Source organism: Silene latifolia, chromosome Y (assembly GCF_048544455.1).
Source record: "Silene latifolia isolate original U9 population chromosome Y, ASM4854445v1, whole genome shotgun sequence".
NCBI lineage: Eukaryota > Viridiplantae > Streptophyta > Magnoliopsida > Caryophyllales > Caryophyllaceae > Silene > Silene latifolia.
Genome location: NC_133538.1, coordinates 323768004 through 323784595, shown reverse-complemented (window position 1 = coordinate 323784595; position 16592 = coordinate 323768004). Strand labels below are relative to the sequence as shown.

General features: G+C 33.8%; 1 protein-coding gene across 1 annotated transcript; it reads right to left on the bottom strand.

Moving 5' to 3' along the window:
• Window positions 1-2388: 2388 nt before the first annotated feature.
• LOC141631313 (uncharacterized) lies at window positions 2389-4060 on the bottom strand. Its single transcript, XM_074444002.1, has 3 exons — window positions 3695-4060; window positions 3036-3638; window positions 2389-2946 (listed from the first exon to the last, which is right to left on the bottom strand). The coding sequence occupies exons 1-3, from the start codon at window positions 4058-4060 to the stop codon at window positions 2389-2391; spliced, it is 1527 nt and encodes a 508-aa protein (XP_074300103.1).
• Window positions 4061-16592: the final 12532 nt, after the last annotated feature.

The following is a 16592-nucleotide window of genomic DNA, read 5'->3' as shown; positions in this document are numbered from 1 at the left end:
AGACATGAATTAGACAAGAAATTAACCCATATTAACATGTGAAATAAACCATTCAATTAATAATCACAAAATCAAACAAAAAGCAAAGAATGTGACGATTATTCGTCGAGTAACTCGAAATATGTTATCTTTAGCAACAAAATGAGCAATTAGCACCTTGAACCCAAACCCTAATCTGTCAACTAACCACTATCTTCAACAATATATGAGTCCCCAAACTCGTCTTCCAAATCTTCACCTAAATAAACAATAAAAACACAACAATAAGCACAAAAATCGAAATATGCCCAAATTCGTCTTAAATCAACATCAAGAAAACTGAAATTAAAACATACTAGGATGTAGATCTTGAAGAGAGGATTCCAAAAATATCAATTTTGTGAAAATCGGACTAGAAACGAGTGAGTTATGGTGAAATTAGCTTGGATTTTGTATAAAAATGGTGGTTTTTGATTTGGAAAGCTTTAGAACATTAAGGAAAATGAAGTTGGAAAAAGAAAAATGAAAAGGAAAGGGGGAAGGGGGTGTTCTGCGGAAAAGGGAGAGGAGGAGCGGGATGAGACGGAAATTTTATGAGTCGGTTTTGGCTCGTTTCGACAATAATTAAAACCGCTTGTCAATTGCAAATTCAGACAAGACCAAAGTTCTTAAACACGAGATTACAAGAAAATTGAGTATTCATATGACCCATTTCCATAATCGTTTGCCCAATTTTCAAAAGAGTCGTCATTTTTCCCAATATGCCCTTATTTCAAAATAAAAAGTTTTTACACGGTTTAAACTATTTTTAAACATTTCGAAACTATCAAAATAAATACTTTTCTTCAAAATATAATGAAATTATATTTCTTTGAATTATTATTACTTCAAATACATTAATATCAAATTTTACTTGATTAATAAATTACTTCCGCAATATATTAACGGTCCGAAATTACGGGGTGTTACATATCTCCTTTTGTTTAGAGATTTTTTTGTTTAAAGGACAGTGATATCCCTTAAGTCTAGAAGAAGGTTGTCTATGCCTGTCTGACCTTCTAATTGCATCACTGTCAGATAGTAACTAATGGTGAGCAGATGGTATAGAATCAGAAAATAACTGATTATTGATAGAAGAAATATCTTCAGTCATGTGAGAAGAAATATCTTCAGGAATGAGAGAATAAATATCTTTTGGTGGGGTAGAAGAAGTATGTCTCACTCCTTCAGTAACCACTGAATCATTGAGAACTGCAGTATTGTTTTGAGTGGCAACAGAATCAAGTGTCCTCTTGGAATTCAGTGTCAAGGTCTTGCTCAGTCCATATTTCATGGAATTGAGCAGGGCTTTGACCTGAATTGTGGTGGGACTGGTTATTTTGTGGAGCTGGTACAGTAGATAGGCTAATGAGGGGCTTATCAGGAATAGAATGAAGAAGATTATTATGATGGATAGACTGCATATAGGGAAAAATGTGCTCCTTGAAAATCACATCTCTACTAGCAAAAAGTACGTGTTTCTCTAAATCATATAGCTTATAACCCTTTTTACCAAAAGGATATCCCAGGAAAAGACATCTTCTTACTCTATAGCCTAACTTGTCCCTTAACCTTGCAGGCACAGTAGCAAAACATAAGGACCCAAAAACTCTCAGCTCATCATATTTTGGCAATTCTCCAAATAAAAGCTAATGTGGGTTTTCCATTTTAACATTGCTACATGCATCTTATTAATCAAGTAAGTGGCAGTTAGTAAACAATCTCTCCAAAATTTTATGGGTAAGTTAGACTGCAGTTTTAAAGCTCTAGCTGTGTCTAACAAATGTCTATGCTTACGTTCCGCTCTTCCATTCTATTGTGGAACACCAACAATACTATATTGAAACAAAATTCCTTTCTTACTGAACATTTCATTACAAGGTCCTTGGATGAATTCAGTGCCATTATCAGTCCTGATAATCTTGACCTTGCTATTAAATTGTGTCTCTATGTAAACTAAGAAATTCTTGATGAGTTAAGGAACTTGTTGCTTAGACTGTATTAGGTATGTCCAAGTAGTCCTAGTGTGATCATCTAAAATGGTCAGAAAAGATCTGGCCCCTGTGATAGTGGGTACTCTATATGGTCCCCATACATCCATATGGATTAGTTCAAAAGGATGTGCAGCATGAGATAAGCTTCTATTGAAAGGTAAGGCATGATGTTTAGAAAGAATGCAAATTTGACAATCAAAACTCTTGTGATTACAATATTGAAATGCAGGTACATGTTTTAATTTGTCAACAGAAGTGTGTCCAAGTCTTTTATGCAAAAGAAATACATCAGAATCTTGCATACAATTGTTTGATTAAACACGATTATTTAAAGCTAATTTTAAACTAGAATGAACTCTGGGGCGTCTTTTAGACATCAAAGCTTCAGTGATTCTGTATAACCTGCATGTTTGCTTCCCTGAGAAAACACTTTCTTACTTGAAAGTTCCTGGAACCAACATTCATTTTTGCAGAAAATAACTATCATATCAGAATGCTGTAACAATGTTCCAACTGACAACAGATTTTTCTTAAAACCAGGAACAATAAACACATTGTGCAATATAAGATGATCTGTGAGATGCATAGTGCCAATTTGAGGTACTGACTTAGTGGTGCCATCTGGTAAATAAACCAGTATAGGTCTATCTAGGTCTCGTATGTCATGTAACAACGTTGAATTAGCAGTCATATGGTCTGACGCACCAGTATCTATGATCCAACTAGAAGCATGTAATAAATCTGAAACTCCATAAGCATGAGAGGATTCAGAAAAACCTGAGAAACTCATGGAATGAGAAGCATTTGCTGTGCCTGCAGAAGTGCTAGCACCAGATGAAGGAAACTTGCTTAAAATATTCTTGAGAACTCTGTCAGTGATAATGTCCACCAGTCCAGACACCAGCTCATCATTCTGCCCTGTATATCCCTTCGTCTGCAAGGTTGTCAACTCAGTCTCATAGTATTCATTATCATCACCATAATATGATGTATCTGCATTGTTCGCCCTTATCTTATAGCCACCTCTTCCTCTACTTCTATATTACTGGAGTAGCCACCCCTTCCTGGTTTTTGCTGTGCAGCCCAGTATTTCTTAAACTGATAACAGTGCTCTCGAATGTGACCAAGAATGTTGCAAAAAGCACAGGTTTGTAGCTGGTAGCAGTCTTCCAACAGATGACCTTTCTTTTTGCAGTGTGTACATATCTTCTTTGGCTTGTCATCCACGTCCTCAACTCTTGGTTTCTTTAGAGCAGAATCAGGGTAATCATCTTTAGTAGAAGAGGCTCTAAGACTGGCATATGCATTGCTTTCTGTCAGTGTGTCAGATGAGTCAACTATTTGTTTCTGTTTCTCAACCTTCTGCAAGAGTCCTAAGACCTTGTTTAGTGCAGGCATAATGTCCATGGTAAGAACATGTGACCTAACATTGTCATAAGAATTATTGAGTCCCATCAACAATTGAATCAGTTTCCCTTGTGTCTCACGGTCAAGAAGCCTCTTCAGAAGATGGCAAGAACAAGTATCTAAAGCACCACAAGTACACATGGGAATAGGGTCTAAGTCATCAATTTCCTCCCAAGTGCGCTTCAGAGTGCCATAGTAATCAATGTGAGGTAAATTGTCCTGAGATATGGCATTGATATACCTTTTTTCAGCTGGTATAACTTCATGCCATTAACCTGGCCATATCTTTCAACTAGCTCTCCCCACAATTCCTTGGAATGACTCACATACAACATATTGTCCTTAATTTTCTTGTGAAGAGAATTAAGGATCCACTTAGTGACAAGTAAATCACAACGACGCCATTTTCTATAGGATTTATCTATGGGAGGTAGCTGAGAACATGTGCCAGTGACAATACCTTCTTTGTTCTTAGAAGCTAAGGCCATTAAAACATCCTTTTTCCAAAGAAGAAAACCAGTTCCATCAAACAGAACATCAACAAGCTTTTGATTAGGAGACTCAGAAGCAGACACATATAGCGGATCATCATAAGCATCATAAGAATCAGCAGAATCAGTTGTTCGTGGTGAATCAGGCATGATGAAGATAATGAAATTGAACGGAATTTAGGTATTTAGTAATTTGTGATTGAAAAATTGAAAAAAAAAATGCAAATTCAACGCAATACCTATTTTTTTGGGTTTTCTGAGATAGAAGAAAAAAAGTAGAGAAAAATGAAGAACAAGAAAGCGAAAAGAAGAATAAGGCGAAATCGTAACAGAAAAACAGAGATTCATGATATGCGAAAGAAATCAACAGCTGGATGATCAGAAAAAAATGATGAGAATAGCATCAATTGAGAACGATAATCACAGCAAGATGAAGCGGAAGCAAGAATCGATCAAGAAAGAATGCAAACAATCGAATCAATCAAATTGAATCAATCAAATTCTGCAATTGAGATAACAATTGCGAAGAATAAACCTGCGATAAGAAGAAATCGGAGGTAGAAAGAAGTAGGTTCGTAAAACTATGCTCGATGATACCATGTGAAGAGTATGATCACCACTGATGTAAGCTAGAAATATCTAGAGAGAATAACAGAAAGTGTAAATAGAAATGAGAGTTTTTTATATTGAATAATCTTAACTTTATAGTGTATGGTAGTTATCTTATATATACAAGTAACTAACTCACTAACTAAGGTTAGAAGAAACTAACTAGGAATAACTATCCTAGTAACCAACTTGACTATGTCAATACATTCAATTCTTCAAAATAAGAACAGTGACTTTTGCAATTGATATCATAACAAAATTAATATACAATGATCAAGATTCAAAGTTATGAATGGGGTTTAGCTCTACATTAATTAATTAACATAAAAATAATAAAAATATGAGAAAGATCAACACTTTTATTGGGTTTTCACTGATGATTATCGAACAACAGCTTCCTCCATTTTTTTTACCCCTCTTTTGCATTAAAGATTTAAAGGGTAAAATATCCACCAGAAACTTAAGTTAAAAAAAAATGAGAAAAATGAGTGAAAATGAAAGACAAAAAGATTAAAAAGGTTATTAGAAGAACTCAAATTAGAGTTTTTGTTGTGGAAAATGTACCATTTTATTTGTTGCTCGAGAGAAAAAAAGTGGGACAATTGAAGAGAGAAATAATGTTGTAAATTCTTTAGGTTTACGGAAGGAGTAGATGAGTTAATTTATGGGTCTAGGTTTTGTGTAATAACATACAGTACAATACAATGGGCCAGAAAAAACAACTTTTGCTCAATAGGATCGTTATTCAGTACGCCCATTAACACACCTACTAGTTTTTAACCCGCGTAATTTGCACGGGGTTGCTTTTAAAACATCGTTATTATAAAAACCATTAAAAATATATGTAATGTACGTTATATATGTCATGTTTGGCCTGTTTATGTTATAGAGGGATATCCCCGTCTATAATGAGAATTTGTGATGTTATAAATGTCATGTTTATAATTTATATATTTAATTGATTATAGGGTGCTTGGTTTACTTTTTTCAAAGAATAAAATAGATACATTTAAACCGCTAATTTCTGATGTACCTCTAACCTCTTATTATTAATATGTCTTGTACTCTAGATGGATAACTCGTTTCTTAAACATCATACTGTCATTTAAACTGTGTTGTTTAATGATCATGTTTAGATTATATTACCAATCACCCGTCTTGTTTGTTGGCTCGAATCAACAATAATTATCAGAGTTGAACTGAATTGTTTATCTTTAATATTTTTATTTATTAGTAAATTGATAGTTGTATTTAGTATTTCATATTTAATAATGTTTATTAATAAAAATGTGATTTTTATCAATTATTGTAATATTATTTACTTTAACCAATTGTTGTAATTTGTTCTAATTATATTTAAATTTACCAATTATTGTAATTAAACTTTTGACTATATATTATTTTGCATTACATAATTTTATAATCCTATTATTTACGTACAAATTTTTTGTTTATAAAAATTAAGGTGATAAAAAATAAACAACATAAATCACAAAGAAATTAATTGAGATATGAAGTAATGGGGTCCACCATTACTGCTTTTTTGGAAAAAAAAAATTAAAAATAAACTTGTGTATGATGAGGTGGATGCATGAGGTTGCTTTAAATGTTTTTGTATTTATAAAGATAAGATATTAGTTTACAATAACCAAACACATGCCCTAATGTCATTTTCATACTCCTTCACTTGCCGTCATCAGCCTCGGCCTTTTCAACCTTATTTTACTATCTAATTTATCAATCTCCATCTTCATCATTCTGTCTACTCTAGCCATTCTGTTGGGTTCCTTTGATTGATGATAACATGCCCATTTAATGTTTGTTCTCTTAGTTTACCTTTTCAGGTTTTATGATCAAATCAAGCGTGGATTAAGATGTGTTGAATTGTTGATCACCCAAAGTAAAAAGTCATTTGCGTTATCTAATGTACAAGTTAGGGAGTAGAGTATTAAAAAGCAATACTGACAGTCAAGACTACTGTTACCTTTAGAAGTAACAATAGCCTGGACTGTCACCATGATCCGTAACACTTGAAGTTCATTTTCACTTTTCAAAAATCCTTTTTGTTTTTCTAAAGTGACTTGGACTTAAAAGTAACTTTTTGATTTCTCTCTAAGGATTTGGGTTTCTAGAAAAAAGGTTTAGCTAATTATCAATTCAAATTATTTCCTCTTTGTGCCAATTTGACTCCTTGGTCTTTTGTAAAACAAGGATTGGTTTTTTGCCATTTTGGTGAAAACTTGTCACCTTGTGACTTGTTTTCCACTCTTTGTTTTCTGAAAAACCAAAGGCCTCTTTTGGATAATTACAAACCTTCTTTTCTTCTTTTGCCTTTTGAAAGAGTACCTTCTTTTGTGCAAGTTTGGGGAAGAGTTGGTCTTCATCACATGTGAAGACCTTTGAACTTCAAAACCCTAAATCACCCACCTTGCTTGCCCTCTATATAAAAGGAGTGCCTCATCTCATATTTTCCACAAGAATTTTCCTGAGAATTTTATTAAGTTTGCAAAATTGTTTTCAAAGTTTAAAACCGTGTCTTTATTTTGCAAAGCTTTCAAAAGTTTTCAAGTGTTACAATCATAACCACTGTTGCTTGAAGTACTAAACTCTCTCACTTATGAACCGTTTGATCTTGTAAAGTTGTCCATATCAATTCTTGTTAAGAATCAGTCCGTGGAAACTTGATCCATAAAACGTTCTAAGTTAGTGTGTAGAGTTTAGGACGGAGTAGTCCTTGGACTCTTTGGGAACCGGAGTAGGTTGCGAGCTACCTTGTTCTAGGACGGAGTAGTTCTTGAACTTGTGTCACAACCGGAGTAGGTTGTTGGTCTTTTAATTGTACGGGTTTTTTAGTAGTCGGAGTAGATCACTAAAATTAATCAATAAAAAGTAGATTGTTCGTAGGCACTTGAGTTCTTGCCGAACCAATTAAAAAATCTCTTGTTTGATCTTCATTTTTCTTTATTCCGCTGCATTTATATTACTTAGTCTTATTATTTTCTTAACTCTTGAGTAACAGTTCCACATACTGTCACATTCGGTCTGTAGCCTATACTCCATACGCTGAGACGAATAACAACAGTCAGAACCATTGTTATCTTCATACTTTAGCAAACTTATCTTTTAATACTCGTTTAATCCTTCAATATTAATCGATGTATTCACTTATCTCCCATATTATCAAACAACTTACTTTAATTCAATAAAGTTTAAGTTGAAATTTTTAAATAGTACCTAATTCACCCCCTCCCTCTCTTAGGTACTTGAATCCATAAACTCTTCAATTCGTATCAGAGCCTCGTGCTCTTGATCGAGGCTAATCGCCTTAGAGTTTGATTCTTGGGTAATGGATTCCGAGAAACACTCCAAGATCCCGGTCTTTACCGGTGCGAATTTTGGATGGTGGAAACTCAAAATGGAACATTACATCAAAAGTATAGACTATCAATGTTGGACCATCATCCAAAATGGACCTCTTGTTATTGAGGAAACCGATATATTAAACGGTTTCACCAAAACGAAAGAGGAAAAAGATTACAATGAAAATGACTTCAAATTTGCCGAAAAGAACTCCAAAGCAATGTCGATTCTTCAACGTTGTGTTGGTGAGGAGGAAGTTAGTCGAATCTCTGGATATCCTATGGCAAAAAATATTTGGGATTCTCTTGTACTTGCTTATGAGGGGACTTCCCAAGTTAGAAAACACTGTATTGACCTTCTCATGCAACAATATGAGATGTTTAGAATGTCAAAAGACGAGTCCATAAATAGCTTTTCTTCACGTTTTTATTGTATTATTAATGAGCTAAAAAGTCTAGGAAGGAATTTCGAGTCCGAGGACATCATTCGAAAAATCCTTCGTAGTCTAACCTCTAAGTGGCAACTCAAAGTTACCGCCATAAAGGAAGCCAAAGATTTGTCAACCCTATCTCTTCATGAACTAATGGGATCAGTAATGGCTCACGAGTTTAATCTCGACAAGCATTCTAGTGAGTCCTCAAAGGGAAAGAGTCTCGCCCTCACATCCTCTCCAAGTGATGGAGAAGATGAGGAGGAAGACGAGTTCGCTATGTTCTCAAGGAATTTAGCCAGGTTAGTCAATGGTCAAGGAAACAAAAGGTTCAATAATAATTACTCAAAAAAACTCTTTCCTAAGAAACGATCTAATTCCACCGTGGGATGCTTTAAGTGTGGTGATAAGACTCACCAAATTAAAGAATGTCCCAAGTGGATGAAATCAACTCTAAGGAAAAACGAGATAAAGTTAAAAAGGACTACAAACATAGAGTCATGAGTTCTATTTGGGGAATGTCTGACTCCGAGGAAGATGAGGAACTCATAGAGGAGGAACTAGAGGCTAAAATGTGTCTTAGTAGTCATCTTAAGGACAAAGTCTCAAAAAATTAAAAAATCGAACACCTTAGATGCCTCATGGCTAATCCCGATGACTCCGAATCCGATTCCGACAATGAGGTAAATTATCTAAAGGCCAAGGTTAGAACTTACTCCAAATAGAAAGTATGTAAGCTTCTTGACCAACTTTTTGATAAGTGTCGGTTTAAAATTGATGAACTTGAGGTCATGCAAAATGAGATTGAGGAAATTGCTCAAGAAAACTTTGACCTTAATAATGAACTTGACACGTGTCGTTTGCGTATACAAATTAATAATTCATAAACCTATCTTAACCTCAAAAATAACAAACATAGTAAAGGGTCAGTAGGGTCGATCCCACAGAGAGATTGGAAAATTAATTAACTATTGAGTATTTTTATTCACTAACTTACATATATACCATTTATTTACATATTTACAGCTATTAACATTATGTACGATTAGGGGGGTGTTTGTTGGTAGTTTTGAACTAAACTAACAGGACTAAATACTAAAGCTTGACGCGAAGTTAAATACCTCATTAAGCACATATTCTACTGGTAATTCTAGTTTTTCAACCGTATTTTGTTTACTTCAAATCTCCATATCATTTATAGATTAAATGCGGAATTAAAGATAACAATAACTCCCTATCCTCTCTTAGATTACAACTGACCTGAACTAAGCCTAGACCGAGTCTTAACTAACCGACCGATGTACGTTTGTCGCACCCTACTAAAGACTGGATTAGAAGCATTATCGAACCAAGAAGATAACATTAATCCAATTAATCATTTAGTGTCGTCACTACCTAAAGATTAACTGACCAAATTTTACTTTTAATTTAAACTAACCCCAATTCGCAGAGACCAATCTAAACTAGTTGCTACTCAGATCATGTAACTCGAACTAAGCCTCAATTACATAATTAGCGAAAGCATACACTTTCAATCATAATAAGATAACAAATTACCACTGAAAATTGCAACTGTCAATGGAGAATGAGTAAAGCTTTGGATACACATTACTGAAAGATTAACAATTAAACAACCAACGGTTTCCAATACTAAAATTAATCAACGAAAATAAACCATAAATTGAATACAAGAGAGGTAGAGAGAACTTAATTACTGCCCGGAATTTGTAGTCGGATCATCAGATGTCGCACCTCAGGAACCGCCCCAAACTCGCTCTTACTCGGCCGTGTGCTAAGACTCAGCTAGAGTACGTCTCCTACTGCTCTCACGACCCAAGAGGTCTCGGATCGTCACTCTATTTCGCTCAATATCTATAAAATATCTGGGTATTCGGCTCCTTCGCCTCATTAGGGTAACGAAATCGGGTATTTATACTTGATCAAGGTCGGTCTTTTCCAAAGACAGAAGATAAATTTTGCAAGGAATAGGATAGATTTTGTGAGTAAAATAAGGGAAAGGATCAAATTTGATGCGGATTCGGAGTTATCGCTGAGTTTTCATGTTTTCGGTAGCTCCCGCCCTTATCTATTCTCCTGTTCTTAGTTTAATTCCCAAACACTCCTAATTTCTTAAGACATGGACTGGGCTGCGTGAGTGATTAATTAAAGATTACGTACGTGCCTGCTTATGTGCTTCTTTATTTTCTTTGTTTCGCTTCTTATTTTGCTCCTTGGTTCGTTTTACACATATTCGCGTCATACTTCTGATCCATTAAGCGCGTCATTCGGCCCATTCTCTTCCACCTTGTAATATGCTATACCAAAACACACTAAATAAGGCCATTTGCATTTAAAATAATAATAACAATAATTAAATCTCGAAATTAACGAATATATAATAATTTAGCTCAAATAATGCGAAAGACGACACTAACAATATACAGATATAGGATAAATATATATATAATTATGGGCTTATCAAATTCCCCAACACTTAGCGTATTGTCGCCCTCGACAATGGCAAAACATGAGCTAAAAACAAGTATTAACCTCAAAGATTCTAGACATAGGATAGAATAAGGATAAATGGCATGGTATACAACTCATAGCTGTCCATACTATTGACTCACTTTAATAGCATTTATGCAACAAATCAACACCAATGCTAAGAAAACAAATTCCAGAGCGGGAAAAAAAACACGAACTCAGATGCAAACGAATAGGACAATGACACTACTACTGAACCATCGACCTTGCCAGCCTTATACATGTTGGAATATCGCAGTTCGCTCATCACTCGTTATAAGAATAGGTGATTATAATGTGAAAGAGAAAGAATATAAGTCACTCACCTAACTCAACTTATAAAAACATGCAAGAAATCTAACATGAAATCAATCTCTAGAACCATACATACGCATTCCAACCAAACGAGGACCAAGACACATGTCGAGGACTTACAAGAGGTGCGAGATAAGGTAATTGGGTGAAAAGGGGCAAATATTTTTGGATATGTGGAGGTAAAAGTCAAGCTAGTACCGAACGTAACCAAGATTACACGTATTCCGCTTAGAAACCCAACTTACAAAGTGATAAACGATGCCATACATGACATAAACTCGCGCACAACAATGATAACTCCTCATATGTAGAATATACTGTCAAGAATAGGAGTTTAATTATAAGGGATTTTTTTTCTTCTGTCAACAATTCTCATTTTTTCCCTTTTTTTTTCCACATTGATTTTTCTTGTTTTTCTTCTTTCACTCTTTTTTTTTTTTTTCATTCAGTCTTTTTTTTTTCCTCCTCTTATTTTTTCCTTTTTTTTTCCCTTCCATTTTTTGTCCAACTCCCTTTTCAAGATAATAGGACAATACCAAAAATGACCATAAAGAGCGTGCCAAAAAATATCAACTAGACTGTCAATTGACTAGGGTAGGCTATTTAGGAATGTAGTGGATCAAATGGGTCAAAACAAGTCAATTTGGCTAAGTGAAGTTCAATGGTATAATAAAAGGGAAAGGTTGCCTCTCCACATGTGTCACCGCCACAAACCCTAATGCATACAGGTAAAGAGACAAATTTCATGCTTATACAATTTGATGTTACATGCCTTATAAAGAGTACTACTCTCATCCTATAAATGGAAACCGATCATAGTTGTCATCGGTTTTGAAGGCTCTAAATCTCAAAATTTTTTATAGTTTGCCAACATTTTAGTCAAGTCTATTCGTTCAGTAGTAGCGGTCACACATTCGTAGATATGCAAATGAGTATACAAAAGACAAGTGCTGATAATGCAAGGCTAAGGTGAGAATACAAGAGCATAAAAGCAGTTTTATCATAGTTGTACCACCATTCCGACTCCCTTATTCTAGTTAGTCTTATAAAAGCAGAGGTTATTTTTTAATTCTAAAAATTTAAAACCTGTAAAGGCAACAAAAATTTATATGGTAATCCGCCAGACTCCAATTTCAGCACACAAAACCACAAGTTTCAGCACAATTTACCTCTCTCCCACACTTACACTCGACATCGTCCTCAATGTTCAGCATATATAAATTCAACACATAATAAAAATAAAAGGGAAGAAGGAACTTAGCGGATTCATGTGAAGCATTCACAGCAAGATGCTCCAGATTTGGTGATGATAATGTTCTGTCCTGGCCAACTAAGCTCTCAGTAGCAGCAGCAGTACAAACTGGTATGGAAGATGCCTCGTAGTTTGTGTCAGCCTCCAGCCTCCAAGTAGGGCTGATCAACTTCTATCCATGGCGTTTAGCAAGGCAGCAGTGCCTGCTTTATCTCAACATCAACTCGCAGCGTCCCAACAACCATATATGTATCCCGATTCTTGCAAAATAAAGCACTTGACCAAGACAAGTGAAACGGAAAACAAGCAAATTACCCAGAAAATCTAACAGTAGTAATAATATCTCTTTTTGTATTTTTATATTTTCTATTTTTTTTGTTGCTACCGACACTATTTACATCTCCCTACAAAGGTAGCGAAACTCAGGGAGGCACTTAAACCGACTCGACTAAACAACTAAGATGCATATAAATACTAAACACACACGAAAACAATAAAAATTTAAGCTTGGGTTGCCTTCCAAGAAGAGCTTTGTTTAATGTCGTGGCTTGACATACTATAATATCCACAATGATCATTCATCGTTTCAACAACCAGCCCGTCCATTTTCGAAAAACTCAACTCTAGCCAGCGAAGTCGATAATAAGATCTCACTTCCTTAGCCCTAACTGCTAACTTTTATATGATACTGCTCAATATCTATATAAAATAATAAAACAACAACCACACCATATTTTTTTTCCCTCCAAAACCTCACTTCCACATTTAACATAGATTTTAGGATTTCCTTAAAAATAGGCACGCTAACTAAATAGCCCAATATATAAAATTTCTTTTATGTTGTTAGCATAAGATTTATACCATCATATTTTATTGTTGTTTTTATTAACTTCTCTATATTCTAAGATCTCCATAATATCATAATTAGTTTTATAATTTTGTGGTTTTTTTAAAATAATTTTCATATTCTATATAGTATATACAATTGTTTACCATGAATTTAAATTTTTCAAGCATCATGTTTTTACTCGATTAGACAATATTGTTTAATCATGCAATTTAGATACGTAGTTGCTCATTCATGGACGGGTTTTACTCTTTCATAGACTTTTTTTTATTATTTTTCCAGCCTATGCCCTTTACCTAATTCTCTCTCATTCTCTCGAATCCTCTTCCTCACAAAATTAATCAAATCTACAAAATTAATCAAATCCGTCTAATTACACAATTACGAATGTTAATTCTCGTATCGTTCAGGTAAAATTCCCAATTCTTTATTTTATTAATTAGATTAAGATTTGTTTACAGTAATTAAATTAGGGCTTGACAAAGAAATTGATACATCTTGAACTGCTTGGTGCGTCTTCTCAAATCACAACTTGTCCCATGATATCTGCAGATTTACCCTCAACTAACATCTACTCAATTTCAATTTCATGATCACCGTCAGATTATTCATGCTCATTTTATGTAAAAAATATGATTCATAAGTAATTGATTATTCATGCTCATTTTATGCAGAACCATGGTCACCATTCGACGAAAATAGCCTTCATCATTAGTTTGCCGACATTCTAATGATAAGCTGGTGGCAGGAGTGGGAGACGATGGCAGTGAAATTCAAGGATAGTAATTGATTTTAGTGAGAGAAAATTGAAAATTAGGGGATTGAAATAAGAGGGGTAAAATGGTCATTTCCGTCCATGAAAGAGTAAAACTCGTCCATGAATGAGCACCGCCCTTTAGATAATCGTTAGTCTCAAAAACATTCCTTTTACATTTTTAAACTGGTGAATAGCTATTTGTTAAAGTGGTCATTCATGTTGAAGTGTTCATAACTTTCAATCTAACTATCTATACTAATTAATAAAACAATAACAATTGCCATAGTATTTTCTTGATTAATTTTTTTTACTATGAACTTAATGTTTTGTTGTCGATCTTCGATTATCATATTATTATAGCATCTCCCCTTTTCTTGCACGAGTAAATTGAATAATCTAACAACTAACAAATTGGATTTGAGAAGCATTGGGTAAATGTCTTTAGAGAAGGTTTCACAATAAATTTATTATGAGCTTATTTTATAACTATAATACAAAAAAGTACCACGGCTGATAAACAGGTGAAAACATGGTTAAAAATAAAATGAGTACACTTATTATAAGAATATATACAAATTAAAGAGTCGTTTCAAGTCATGATTAATAATATAATTATATAATGCTCATGAAAACGAATAAATGCGTAAAATGTTATATCAATAACTTATTTAGAGACTATCTCCGATCTCCTCAAAAAATTTATTAGTTAATGCAATTTATACGAATGAAATTTGATTATGAGTAGGTTGACATTGTTTAAACATTAATAAAGGATTAAAGGGTATGCGTTAGAGAGTTCACTATTTCTTATAAATTGGTCACTTTTACCAGTCTACATTCTACTTACATCGATAAAAGTGACCAATTTCTTATTTCTTATTTCTTATAAATTTCTTATAAATAATAAAACACAAACCATAAATATCTTTTTTAATTTCCCGCCTAAATACTCATCTCATACTAAACACAATTTTACCAAAATCCATTGGCCACTAATCAAATGGCCCACAATGATCATCAAATTTATATCTACTAACTCATACACGACTAATATTGACTATGAAATGAGCCCACCATGTTAACAAAAATGAACCTCAAATTGATTTTCAAATTGATTTTGTACTAATTTCTACCAGTTAAATATTGAATATCTTGAAACTAAAAAATAAATTCAACTTAGTTTATGACTTTTGAATTTGTGCATCAAAAGATATGAGACACGAGTAATGTTATGGGACATAGAGACCAAATATGTCTCGCGATTAATGGGTCGTAAACCAATTTCAAAAGCTCAAAGAGGTTTTAATATGGTCATTTACATATACTGATTAGTATATCAAATAGAAAATAATTTATAGAGATATCATAATGTGTAACTCATAAGCGTTCTTTCCTTTTATGCCAAGTTTTCAAGTGTATACGTTAACTAATACTGTTTTGACTTAATTCGTAATTCTACTTTTTATTTTGTCCTCATTTCAATTTTAATTTTTATGCAAACATTTCAAAACTTATCCTATATGGTAAAATTTGCCGATATTTGAAATTATTAACATGTTTTAACATAGGTGTAAACATGTTGGCATATGCATGCTCTAATTATAGATATGAGATGCGACGGGTGTAAGCATGACATACAATAAGAGTGTAACTATGTTTTTAAAATTAATACTCTCTTAATACTAATGTTATTTTGAAAATAAAAATTAATACTATAATTTAAATATGTAGATTATACTGTTATAGAAGTATTGTATTTGTAATTGTAATTGTCAAGTATATAATTTCCATGTAACATATTGAAAATCAATTACCTCGAATAAGAAACCAGAACAATGTTGTAAATCTAAGAGTTTACGAAAAATTTTATATATACAATCTATACATGCCCGTGCAACTTTGCACGGGCCCTAAACTAGTTCCAGCAATGAAACTATTACCAGCAGAATGATATCTTAAAACATAAAATTCCTCCTATTCTTCTACCGCTGCTCAATTGTCTCCAAAATACAATTACTCTGGTTTTTCTTAGAAATTGTAGCGTACACGCATGAAATACTACTTCCACACACTTACTTTGATCCACAGTGTAAAGCATACAAATTCAGGGGAAAGCTAGCCATAAATCGATTCTAGCAGCTATTTTGTGTCTCACAGTGCACAGACAGTCTATCACCGTCAAAATTCCTCAAAATTCTACATAGAACAAATTCATTTATGCTCTGAATATTCAGCACCTAACTTGCACTTTTATCAGGGGTATAAATCCAAGGATATGAAAGAATTCAGATAACAAATTTTTGCACTTCAAGATATGGATCTATGATAAGATCAAGCAAACGTAAAACCTGAAGACTAGTAGTTAGCTAGGCTACAAGCTTCATGAAAAAAAAAAAACGTCACTCGACCCAATATTTGTTTGTTCACGTTCCTACTGCTACCATGTACTCTTTTCTGCAAATATTTCGCGTTGTCCAGACCGCCATATAAGTTTCATGTTACCGCATAAACCCAACAAAAGCAACAGTAATTTCATAAACCTCTCAGATATCTCAACCAAACTATCTCAATACTTTCAGTTTAGGC

What these genes read in the sequence shown, in the direction of transcription:
- LOC141631313 (XM_074444002.1), bottom strand. Translation starts at nt 4,060, where the DNA reads ATGCCTGATTCACCACGAACAACTGATTCTGCTGATTCTTATGATGCT. An exon ending in TAGTTGAAAGATATGGCCAG is followed by an intron (nt 3,639 to 3,694) that starts GTTAATGGCATG and finishes GCCATATCTCAG; the next exon opens with GACAATTTACCTCACATTGA. An exon ending in ATATAGAAGTAGAGGAAGAG is followed by an intron (nt 2,947 to 3,035) that starts GTGGCTATAAGA and finishes ACAACCTTGCAG; the next exon opens with ACGAAGGGATATACAGGGCA.